The sequence below is a fragment of the Caretta caretta genome, chromosome 8, assembly GCF_965140235.1.
Source record: "Caretta caretta isolate rCarCar2 chromosome 8, rCarCar1.hap1, whole genome shotgun sequence".
NCBI lineage: Eukaryota > Metazoa > Chordata > Testudines > Cheloniidae > Caretta > Caretta caretta.
In genome coordinates, this window is record NC_134213.1 from 96,911,979 (window position 1) to 96,925,146 (window position 13,168).

At 37.7% G+C, this 13,168-nt stretch overlaps 1 protein-coding gene across 1 annotated transcript in view; it reads left to right on the forward strand.

Annotated features, from left to right (window-relative positions):
* Positions 1 to 13,168, forward strand: part of GLIS1 (GLIS family zinc finger 1) — a 269,587-nt gene that overhangs the window by 112,386 nt on the left and 144,033 nt on the right. The window contains exon 3 of the mRNA XM_048862377.2: positions 11,110 to 11,308. Coding sequence (XP_048718334.1) covers positions 11,110 to 11,308 — 199 coding nt within the window. The remainder of the gene's footprint in view (positions 1 to 11,109; positions 11,309 to 13,168) is intronic.

Sequence of the window (13,168 nt, forward strand, 5' to 3'; positions counted from 1 at the left end):
ACAAAATTGTATATGTATAAGGACCTGATCCTGCAAACATTCCAGCATGTCATTCCATTCACTTTAATGGCACGATGTGTGGGAGTAAACCTATGCAATACTTAAAAGTTTAGCTATGCCAGTAAAAGCCCTAGTGTGGGTGCAGTTATACTGATATAACAGTGCTTTTATACCAGTGTAACTGCATCTACACTAGAGTGTTTTAGCGATATAACTATGGCAGTAATAATTATACGGGCAAATCCCTCCTAGTGTATAAAAGGGCTAAGTGTTTGTTTACTATCATGCCTTCAACACAAAACTCGGGCACCTGGCAAATTATGTATGTGGCCCTCCATGCACAGGGTTGGGCGTCCCTACTGTCTAGGGTTATGTTTGCATCTTCTTAGAAATACTTTTATCAAAAACCTTGAGAATTACACTTCTATTCATTCATGCTCTTTTTATGTTTTTAAAAAAGAATTACACCAAGTTTCACTAGACAAAGCTTATACTCGCCATGTGCCTGTTAGCAAGGTTTAGGATTTCCTTTTTAATGAAAATCATGTTATGAGAGCTTAATTTTCCTAAAACATTTATTTTAACATTTTTCCCCCTGTTATTAAAATACAAACTGTGAAGAAGTAAAATACGATCACAGAAAAGGCCAAATGAGCTTCACCAGTGATATTATTGGGGTTGCCTTCACCAAAGACTGAGGTGAAGACCAGACCTATATTTTGTGTGGATTGGAAAAGACTCTCTACTAAGGGACCTAAGCGCATTCCTGAATAGGGATGGACTTCAGTGATTGCTTAAGTGCTTTCCCGAATCTGGGCTTTGCTCACCGAGTATGTATGGGTGTTATGAAGACTCATTTTGGTGTTGTGAATTAGCTAATGTTTGCAAAACCCTTTGAGGATAAAAAATATTAAGTATCATTACTGCATTTGTATGCTGTTGTTGTTTGTATGTATTGGACTCCATATCATGCCAGTACTAATAAAAGGGTTACCGATCTCTAGAAAATATTGGAATATTTTCAAGCTGTTTTAGTTTGGACCAATGTAAAATTAAATGCATTCTCTTTGCTACAGTAATGTTGTCCCACTTTTTTTACTCTTTCATCATATTATGTGTAATCTGTAAAAAGAAATCCCACAGAATGCGGGGGGAAAAAAGGACAAACCAAATAGTTTGATTTAAAGAAATAAATTGAACATGAAATAATAAATATAGATGTGGCCAACATTTGTGGTCCACATTTACAAAAAAAAAATATACATGGAATATATTTATCTTTCACAAGTTTTAATAGACTGATGCTGTATGAGTTATTTCAACAGGTATTTTCCCTTGATTTTTTGAGTTTGCTTGAGTTCCCCAGTCGTCTTGTATTCAGTCTCACAAATAAATCAGTAACTTGATATCTTTTCTCTTTTACTTTTATTATGCTAACTAGATATCTTTTTAATAAGATTACTAGTTTAATTGATAAAGGTAATAGTGTTGATGTTCTATATGTAGACTTCTGTCATTCATTTGATTTGGTACCATGTGACAACATGATGTTTTGACTAAAAAACTAGAATGATAAAATATTAACATGGCACACATTAAATGGATTAAAAACTGGCTAAGTGTCAAGTCTCAAAATGTAATTGTAAATGGGCTGAGGAATAGGGCTGAGTTTCTAATGGGGTCCCACAGATACGGGTTCTTATGTCTGTTCAACATTTTTGTCAATGACCTGGAACAAAACATAAAATCAGTACTGATAAAATTTACAGATAACACATAGATTGGAGGAACAGAACTGGGCATAAGCAAACTAGGCATTTTAATATGGCCAAATGTAATTGTATCCATCAAGGGACAAAGAATGTAGGCCCTGCTTACAAGATGAGGGGACTCTATCCTGGGAAGCAGTGATTCTGAAACAGACTTGGGGAAGAGGGGGGAATGGTGGATAATTAGCTAATCATAAGCTCCCAGTGCTACGCTGTGGCCAAAATGTCTAACGCAATCCTTGGATGAATAAAAAGGAGAATATCAAGTTAGGAGTAAGGAGGTTATATTACTTCTGTATTTGGCACTGGTGCTACCATTTCTAGACTACAGTGTCCAGTTCTGGTGTCCACAATTAAAGAAGGAGGTTGATAAATTGGGAAACTTAGCCCCAAATTCAAACTGGTTTTATCACTGATTCAGCTAAACTAGTGCAGGAACCATAGTTTAGAAAAGCTCCAAAGGCCTGAACTGTTTCCACAATCGTTTCGATTTTCCATGTTTTTTCAGCAACTTCAACTAAAATAATTGTAAAAATGGTTCTGAGCCACAGATCCCTGCTTACATGGTGGCTCCGACTAGTCTTAACACTACTTTAGCTTAATCAGTCCCAGAATTGGTCTGAATTTTTTTTTTTTAAATTTCCCCAGTGTAGATATGACCTTAGGTGACATTTCTCCCATCATGCCATGAACAGAGCCAGAGTAAAGAAGCTTTCTGTGGATTTTGTGGGAGCGATGGAGTACACTGTGTAACTCACAGTCAGGGCAAAAGCAGCTCTGCAGCCTTTCTGCAATAACTTTCAAAATTATGAGGTGTACAGGGGTCACACTGGCTTCTGCAGCTACACTGTAATTATGACCCCAATCCTGATACTAGACTTACCTACTTTGATGTGCTATTCCTAGCTGATGCAGAGCTCTGCTCTGCCAAACAGATGGTATATAGAGTACCTTTGCATCCCTTCTCCATGTTACCCAATTTTGGTGTGTTGGCACCCTGGCATTAGCAATTCTGTTGCACTGGGGGCCTTTCATGGTCTGTTCTATTACTGATGAATTTCACCTTTGAGTGAAAAGTCCAGTAGCTTTTTGGTCTTCCACAAAAAGAATGTGGGACCAATAATGGTGCCAATAATAGTGTTCCATTTTTCAGAGATGTCATAGGTGGATTCTGGATGTTGTATCCAAAAAAACTCCAGGGATGGATGGCAAAATATTTAAAAATAAAATGTAATTAAAGAGAATGAAGCAGCAAAAAAAAGCAAATGAGCTAGTTTAGCAGTCACCACAAAACCCACAATGCTCTGAGGATATCTAAGTATGTTTGGCAAATATTTCAAACCTATCTCTCTTTTGAATATGAGTCATTTAAATTATATGTCATTTCAGTTATTTGTTCATTGGCCTTAATTAGGTAAACTCTAAAGCACTGCAGCATATGTTTGTTGTTGAGCAATTATCCTTTCAATAAGACTTTACTCCCATCTGGCTGAAAGCCTAATGGTGAATTTTATCAACCAGAATGAAACCTCCATATACGCAGCCTAAATGAATAAGGAAAAGGTGCTCCCTGGGGAGGGAAAAGAGCTACTGCTATTTAGTTTTGTTGGTTTTAATACTTATTATTCTGGTTATTCAGGCAGGTTTACATGGGTTGGGAGGGGGGAGATATTCTATTTTTGAACATTTCTACATAAAATTCACACTGAAGAAGAAATTTAGGACTCAATCTTGCACATTGTGATTGATGAGAATAGTTTTTACATATATAAATTTCCCTTACTCATACGAGCAGTCCCTTTAAAGCCAGTGGGTCTGAATTTGATCTGATTTATGCTGGTATAAATCCAGAGCAACTCCACTGAAGCCATATGTTCAATGGAGTCCATTCCTCTGACATCAGTTACACCAGAATAAAAATGGGGACAAATCAGAATCTGAACCTATTGATTATTCACATGGAAGGATTTGCAGGATTGAAGTTTTTTTTATACTTCTGGATAAATCTTTTATATTTCCTTCTTAAGCATTTAAACTAAAAATACAAAACCAAACCTGGTAGACAGAAAAAAGAAAATGATGGATTCCACTTCCATGAGATCCTTCTGGAAACCAAGGCACCTTCTAGTTTCATTAGGTTTACTCTCTGTAAATTTGGATTCATTTTTAATATGGATTTATGGAATTATTATGGTTCTGCTGAAATGAGGGTAAACCTTTCATACAAGGTAGGGAATATGTGCTCTTTTTTCATCTGTCGTTGGTAAGTTACACAATGTAGGTTAAAGGTCCCCCTAATGCCAATGAAAGAGGAACTTCAGTTCCAGGCATGGAAAATATCTCAATCTCCTGTGTACCAGCCAGTGATGTTAAGATTGTACAAAAAAATCAGTTGTCAAAAGGCTAGGTTCTACTCTAAGTTACACTGGTGTAAATTAGACTAAATCTGTTTAAGGCCGTGAAGTTGTTTCTGTCTATGATGGTGTAACTGAGTGCAGAATCTGGCCAGCTATATTCAGAGGCAATTCCTCTCTAATTTTAGTTTGCTGCTGGAAGAAGGTGATACTTTTAATATCATTACTTGTCTGCTGTTGTGTCAGCTGCCATATGGTTGGCATGTTTTTAAAGATGCCATTGTGCAAAGGTGACCCGATATGAGATTGTTAGACAGTCTGTTTGGAGCCCAGGTTAACAAATCTTCAAGGTACTTTGGAAGATAAACATACGGCAGGTTGGCTGAAATTCTAACATGCATAATTCTGTGGATTTGGCTTTTGAGTACTCAGTTTCTTTCTGTGGGGCACGGGGGGGAAAGAGATTCATGATTTGACAGCTATTGGAAAAAGATAATTGTTTTTGACAGCATGGGGATAGTGTTAATGTTATTCTAGAAAATCTCCCTCTTCAAACAAATCAATATCAGTGTTTTCTGATGTGTTGCTACAGGTTAGTACTGCTGAATTCTGGATGGAAGTTTCAAGTTTCTGTGTTCTGATAATATGATAAAATTGTTAAAATGCATGTTTAGAAAGTCCTTAATGAATTTCAGACTTGTAATATCCAGAGACTGAAAAAGAAAGAGAGGCTGCTCTTATTACTGGTCAGGTATAAATGAAAAAACATAAGAGACAATTGATCGTATCCAGGATATAAAGAACACATTCAATGCATATTCTGTAGCCAACATCTTACTTTCAGCTAGTGAAATAAGTAATGACCCATGGCTAAGATGTCAGGAACCAGGGCTAGGAGGTCATAGGAGGGATATATTTCCCAGCTCTGCCATTATATCTGGGAGGTGTAGCTTTTAAAGATGCATAGAAACTTCTTCCCAAGAAAAATTAACAGTATTTTAAAACACGCAATACATAGAACTGTATGCAAATTAACAACAGTTAGGGATCTGATTATGCCCTTGTTTTGGTGGTGCCTCATGAGAGTTGTAGTTTGGATGCTTCATGCTCCCATTCCCCTCCATAGTCCCTGGGCTACATCTCCCATGGTGCACCATGGCCTTCCCTCTTCCTGAGGCACAGTGGTGCATCATGAGAGATGTAGTCCAGCTGGAGAGTTCAGCCAGTGGAGCAGAATGGGCCAAGAGGCACCCAAACTACAATTCCCACAAGGTAACATAGCAGCATTTCCAAATCAAAACTGTTGGCCTAATGTTTTAGGATGGAACTTTTTGGTTTTCAGACAAAAAAAGAAAAGAAAACTATTCAGTTTTTGGATTTTTTTTTTAAATGAAAAGTCAAAATTGTCCTCAGAAAGCAAATACTTTTTTCTCACACATACACACAGAGGCACAAAGTTGAGTCAAAACCCCAATTTTCTGTTGAAAAATTGTTTTGATGGAAAATTTTCAGCCATGTCTAGTGCTGACAACTCTGATTTCAGTAAACTGGAGTAACACCACTGATGTAAGTGAAAGGAAAATCAGTCCTTACTTGACAACTCAGCCTTATGTAACATGAGTAGAGAGAGAAAATGAGTGACTTGTTTTTGTAGATATAGTGATAGCATAGTTTAGAAGTTTTAAAGCTGAATGGCAAATACTCTGTACAAAGGCTTATGTCCTTTTTTTGCTTTTTATCATGTCCAGAAAGTTCTTCTCCCATCATCTGGCAATTTTTTCCTTCGCTTGTTTCTTCCCTTAGCAATATCAGGAACGTCAAGCCTGGTGTTCCCTAATTGAAAGGACAGGGTTTGAATCTTTAACAAAGTTCTGATTTCCCCCAAAATGTAAGTTAGTCATTGAAGTGAAATAGGTATTTACAGAGTAAACAAAAAACGTAGTTTTAAACAGTGTGACTAAAAACCTCTTCTCCCTCTCAAGATCTCAGGTTTGATTTTCTTGACTCTTGCGTTACCATCTTTTTGTATTTTGCACTGAATGGATCCGATGAAGTGAGCTGTAGCTCACAAAAGCTTATGCTCAAATAAATTGGTTAGTCTCTAAGGTGCCACAAGTACTCCTTTTCTTTTTGCGAATACAGACTAACACAGCCGCTACTCTGAAACCCATCTTTTTTACTATTTCTCCACTTATCAGGGAGTCTTCCAGGCCAGAAAAGATCTGGATTTTCAAAGTTTATCTCCAAGATTTACCTACCTTCCATAATCATTGGCTTCCCAGACTATCGCCTCTCTCATATTCACTACAGCCCTGAACCTGATCCCATTTAAAGTCCACTGACAGCAACTCAGTGTCCCTCCTGACGGCACGGGGGTAACCATCTTCCTAGAGGGTAGCATAGCTTTTGTGCCATTGGAAACATGGGAAAGGAAAGCCATCTTTGTTAAACAGAGCTTCACAGTCAAAAGCTGTAGGGAAACATTTTAACAGAGCACAGCCTATGGCTTTGATCCAACAAAGAGAAATGGCAGCCATTTTGAAAAAGTGCAGAACTTCATATATACACTGTTAATTACCTTTACCTCATGAAAAGCTTTAAAAATGCTATATACCATGATATTCCTGATGCTATCACAACAGAGTCTAATAAGGTAAATGTGAATGTTGGAATGTATGTAAATATGAAAGAATGATATAAATTGTATATAAAGGTTGCATAGAGATAATTCCACTTAAGTATATGAGAGGAGAATCTGACTCATTTCAATGGATTGTTCCTGATTATGCATACACACACACAGACACACGCATACAGAGATGTATCTAAGTTTGCAGAATGGGTATTTTGCAAGTATTTCTTTGCCAGAAAGGCTTGTTTTAACATTTTCAAGAAATATATTCAGTTAGCAGCAATAACCCAAATTAGGCTGGTACATTAACTTCAGGAAAAATGTGCACTTGATGTTCACATTCTTTTCATGCCCCAAAACGGCAATGGACGAGAAAATCAGGCCATTATGCTTGGAACTTTCTTCACAGTTCCAGGCTTGTGTGCCAACCTCTTAGAAGTGGTTACTTCAATTATACTATAGTCAGTGCATTATGAATACTGTTTCTTTTCCCATACCATTTTCAGTGACATTTTAAAGTGTGAATTGCCACATATGGAACTAAGCCATTTGTTCCACCTTATGAGTCAAAACCCTACATTGGGAAACTGGCATGTTACAGAAAGTGTGACCAAGGATATGTCTACACTGCGAGATGGGAGGGTCCCAGAGTTCAGGCTACTCTGCAATTAAATAGTCCTTCAGCCTGAACCGCATAAGCCCAAATCACCTGGCAAGGGCCAGGTGTGGGTGTCTAATTGCAATGTAGACATACCCTGAGACTTGATGGAGTCATGTTGCAGTCACACTTTCTGTAATGATACTGAAAATGGTTGTGTTTCATCTACAATAACACAAACCGTTTTCAACTCTAGTTCAGGAAGATCTGTTGCTGACAACCATTCTTTGCAATGGGTCAGTTTCCGAATGTAGATGGGGCTAATAAAAGGAAATGTTTTAAAATATTTTACTGTGGCACAAACACATTTTCTGATCAAAGCTCCAGTCCTCCTGTGCACAAGCAAGACTCCATTTGACTTTTCCTGCTGAAGGACTGCAGGATCAGGCCTTTGACTGCAAACTCTTGTTGGTGTTTTTTGGTCTGGTTTGTTTGCTTGTTCTTTTAAATTGAACTGATTTTGCCTTAAATGCATGTCTGTACTACACCTTCATCCATAACACAGTATTCAGCTCAATTGAGACAGCTTCAAGCAACACTTACGACGTTTCTTTATTGCCGCTCCATTCACTAACATGAAAAGATTCTGTCTGGACTGTTGATTTGGTATGGCAGATCAGAAAACTGGTCAATAGCAAATTAGTAGTAGTAGAATATCTGATGGGTTTTGTTGTCATTTTTGTTTATTAAGAGGAAAAATGTAAGTGAAAAGCAGCCAGAACTAGTACAAGTACTTTACCTGCCTCTAGTTCCTTTGATCTGAAGATCTCAAGACATGTTTCAAACATTCATTAAAAAAACCCCTCACAACACACTTTTGAAGTAGGTAAATAAATACAATTCTCCTCTCTGAAGTTAAAAAAAAAAAGTCAGTTATCACCGTTGCTCTTCTAAACTGATTTTTGTATGTGTGATTTTAATTCCTTTCTCCTTGATTATATATGTGGTTCATATGGGAGATTCCCACACATGAGCCATTCTTTTTAGATGACAAATCTGAGGAACTGTCCCAGATTGAGGTGTCCGTGGAGGAGGTTTTGAAACAAATTTATAAATTAAACAGTAATAAGTCGCCAGGATCAGATGATATTCACCCAAGAGTTCTGAAAGTACTCAGATGAGAAATTGCAGAACTACTGACTGTGGTATGTAACCTACCACTTAAATCAGTCTTTGTACCAGGTGATTGGTGGATAGCTAATGTAACATCAATTTTTTATAAAGGCTTCAGAGGCAATCCTGGCAATCACAGGCCAGTAAGTCTAACTTCAGTACCAGGCAAACTGGATGAAACTATAGTAAAAGGACAGATTTTTTCAGACATATAGATGAACACAATACGTTGGGTTTTGTAAAGGGAAATCATGCCTCCCCAATCTATTAGAATTCTTTGAGAGGGTCAACAAGCATGTGGACAAGGGTGATCCAGGGGCTATAGCATACTTGGACTTTCAGAAAGCCTTTGGCAAGGTCCCTCACCAAAGACTTTTAAGCAAAGTAAGCAGTCATGGGCTAAGAGGGATCCTCTCATAGATCAGTAACTGGTTAAAGACAGGAAACAAAGGGTAGGAATAAATGGTCAGTTTTCACAGTGGACAGGGGAAAATAGTGGGTTCCACAAAGATCTGTATTGGAACCAGTGTTGTTCAACATATTCATAAATAATCTGGAAAAGGGGGTAAACAGTGAGGTGGCAAAGTTTGCAGATGACACTAAATTATTCAAGATAGCTAAGTCCAAAGCTGACTGTGAAGCGTTACAAAGGGACTTCATAAAACTGAGTGACTGGGCAAGAAAATGGCAAATGAAATTCAATGTTGATAAATGCAAAGTAATGCAAATTGGAAAACATAATCCCAACTATACATCCAAAATGATGGGGTCTAAATTGGCTGTTACCATGCAAGAAAGAGATCTTGGAGTCGCTGTGGATAGTTCTGTGAAAACATCTGCTCAGTGTGCAGTGGCAGTCAAAAAAGCTAATAGAATATTAGGAACCATTAGGAAAGGGACAGATAATAAAACAGAAAATATCAATGCCACTATATAAATTATGGTACTCCCACACCTTGAATACTGTGTGCAGTTCTGGTTGTCCCATCTCAGAAAAGATATATTACAATTGGGAAAAGTATAAAGAAGAGCAACAAAAATGGCTGCAGCCCTGTGCTCTGGGTATCCCTAAACCTTTGACTGCCAGAAGCTGGGACCGGATGACAGGGGATGGATCACTCTGTAATTGCCCTGTTCTGCTCATTCCCTCTGAAGTATCTGGCACCAGCCACTGTCAGAAGACGAGATACTGGGCTAGGTGGACCATTGATCTGACCAAGTATGGCCATACTTATGATCTAGTATTTTAAAGGCATGGCCCATGTGCAATAAGCATATCATCGTAAATATCTATAGTGATTTTTTTTTGTACCTAGCAGTTTAAGGCCCCTCCTATTCTGCAGATGTTTTCCCACATGCTTAACTTTTAGCTCATGAGTAGTCCCATTAAAGTCAGTGGAATTACTCACATACTTAAATTTAAGCGTGTGTGTTGGTGTTTTCAGGCTCAGGATCTAAGTCCTAGGCTATATCTTGCCATCTGCTTTTAAACACATCTGTCATTTTTGGATCTATGCGTCTAATGTCCATGGATAGATTTGAAAATGTGTCCAGAATTCTTTTTCTTAAAATAATTGCTGTATCTTTGGTCCATTTCCCTCATCTTTTGGAGTAAGAGTGAAATTAAACATGTCCAGATCTAGCCAGAGCAGAATAAGAATATAGAAAAATAATCGATTATTTTGAAAATACGAATAAACTTAAACACATGACAAATATTTATTTTTTTCCCATTTGTCATCAGGAAATAAACTAGAATCTCCTCACTAATGCCCTGATCCTGTATATTCTAAGGGCGTGCTAGTACAGGAAAGTTTTGCCAGTATAATTATACTGCTACAGTTCAAACAGTACAGTTAGACTGATATAACTCACTGTGTGGACACTCTTATTCTCTTATTAAAGTAGCTTTTTTTTTTTTTTTTTTTTTTTGGTTTAGCTTAAAAGTGACATAAGCTAAACCAAAATTTTTAAAGAAAGGCACTCGGGTCATGTTAAGTGTATCTACATGGGGAATTTATGCTGCTGTAACGCTATCAGTTTTAAATCATACCTTAGTTTTCACATCTTATACCAGTATAACTTTCCTGTGTAGACCAAAAATACAAAAAATGAAGACTTCACTTAGACTGCAGAAGACCCTTGCATTAATATTGTCCTCATTAATTTTACTAATAGAAAAAAATCCAACAACCAATCCCACCAAAATAAATGAATAAACCCCAAAACAAAACTAACCAACTAAAAAATGTAGGAAATACTACCTCTTACTGCCCCCCAAAAACGTAGAAGAAAAGGAAACTATTACATTTTTTTTAAAGCTAACATATGAAGTGAAAAACAGCCTCATCTTTAAAAAAAGGAACAAGAGCAATAAATTCTGGACACTAATTCCTTTGGAATTAGTTCTTGGTTCATTGTGAAACCCTTAACATTCTTTGCTGTTGCAATTATAAAGCTTTCATGAGAGGAGCCAAAAGTGGGAACAACTGAGAATGATAACTGATATAGCAGCATCCGTGGGTAGAAGCTTATGGTTATTTTCTCTCACTCACTTTCTCTCTTTTTTAATTTATTTAACAGTGAATGGTGGATACAGCCATTGTAATTTGATCTCCGAGAAGAAGAACATGATGGACATGGAAATGACAAATAGCTCAGTACCTGTCTGTAGACAGAGTCTGCTCATCCACACAGGAAATCCACTTACCCGAGACTACCCATTATCTCGTGAGAGATTGCTACATGTCGGTCACCTGAATTTAACACACTCAGATACCAGGTATTGTTCCTGTTTTTGTAGCTTTATATACCTTTCCCTTTTGAAGCCCTTCATTGCTATAATCTTTTTTTCCCAGTAGCAACCTTTCAGGATCTGGACATGGGTTCTGCCCTCATTGGGCGTGCTTGAGTGGCCTGATGTGAATGCCAGGGTTGGATGATCTCTTTGGCTTTTGCCTCATCTTGTCATTTCTTTTGGGGCAGCCATTTAATCTCCCCTTCCAATCAACTAATTCCATTACTCATTAGCGGCTTTCATTGATGGTACCTTACTGCTGGGCCTGAGGCATGGCCTTTCTGTGCAGATGCACTCATACTGCTCCATGAGCCTACCACTAGGTGATCACTCTAAACGCAGTGGCACCCTTCACTTTTGGGGTTTAAGTATGTCTCCTCTGTGAGTACGATCCCAGCATCCACTGAAATGAATGATAATTTGCCAGTGACTTAATTGGAAAGAAAACTGCCTCCCCTCCCTTCTCACCACCCACGATGCTTCTAAGTTCCAACCAAGGAAAAAAGGATGGTAGAGTCACTCCCAAACTGGAGTCTTCCATATGGCAGTCTGGCATGCCACCATTAAACCTCCAGGAAGCGGGTGCCACTCTCTTTCTACAGTGTTTCCTTTAACAAACGGAGCTAAATGTTCCCACAGAGCACCATATCCTTGGTATTTGCTTTTAAGGCTACAATGTAAAAATCTGGGCTCTGGTTTTGATATATGCACAGTTTTTAGATTCTGTTCATGGCAGAGCCCTACTTAAACATTTGCTATAAATTAATTATACGAAAATGTAGAACTCTATTATTTTTTGTGTTGTTGTTACAAATTTAACATTACCAGATTTTAAACAAATACCCTAAACAGACATGCATTGTGAATAGAAGCCTGCTCTGAATTAAAATATGTCCATCTATTTTAATTACAATGGTTTCTGGAAAAGCTTATGATATGAAATGATCTTGACCTTTTTGAAGAGATGCAGAAATAAAAAAACTCAATAAAGTTGCAGGCTTTATCTTAAATATTTGGAATAATTGATGCTTTCTGCCTGGAACCATCAAACCCAAATTTCCATAGATCCAGCAAGAGGAAATTTTGACTGTGTAACTTAGTCATGGAAATCTGGCTGTTTTTGATTTTATTATACACATTTATGCATTGTTTTCCCTTTTTCTTTTACTAATGGGACAAGGATATCTGAATTTTCAGGAATAAAAGGCACATCAATGTGACAATCAAGTGGAGAGAACTTTAAGGAAAAAAAGCAGATCATTTTCATGCCAAATAGCAAACATATTCTGCTGCTGGTATTAAAACTTTTATGCTTCTGCTGCATTTAACTCAGCTCCGTCCCAACCATTTTATGTCTCAGTGCTGTTCTTGCAATTATCAGGCTGTTTTTATTCTGTCGTTGAGGATAATTATGAAACAAAGATAATTTGGGCAGAAGAAAACAAAAAGAGAAGGAGAGGACCCTGCTTAGATCTTTTTGAAGCTTTTTGTAAAATCCATAATGGGGAAATGACAGATAAGTGTATACTGGGGATCACAGTACTACACTCAGAAATATGAACTCCTTCCATCTCTGTCTGAGGGAAGATTCCCAGCACAACATAGAGGATTGTATGCAACAGAATATGAGAGGGCTGCTATTACGATAAAGCAGCAGGTGATTGAGGTAATTCTCTTGTGTTTGTTTTACAACATGTTCTAAAATCGTCAGGTTTCAGCATTTCCTGAGTAACTGTTTGGAGAGCATCTTGAGGTACATTGTGGTTGCTTTCCATTCCTTCATGGGCTGTTTGCTCTCGGTTTGTATGTCCACCCTGTTTCCACAGTTTTGATTTGTACAGGATT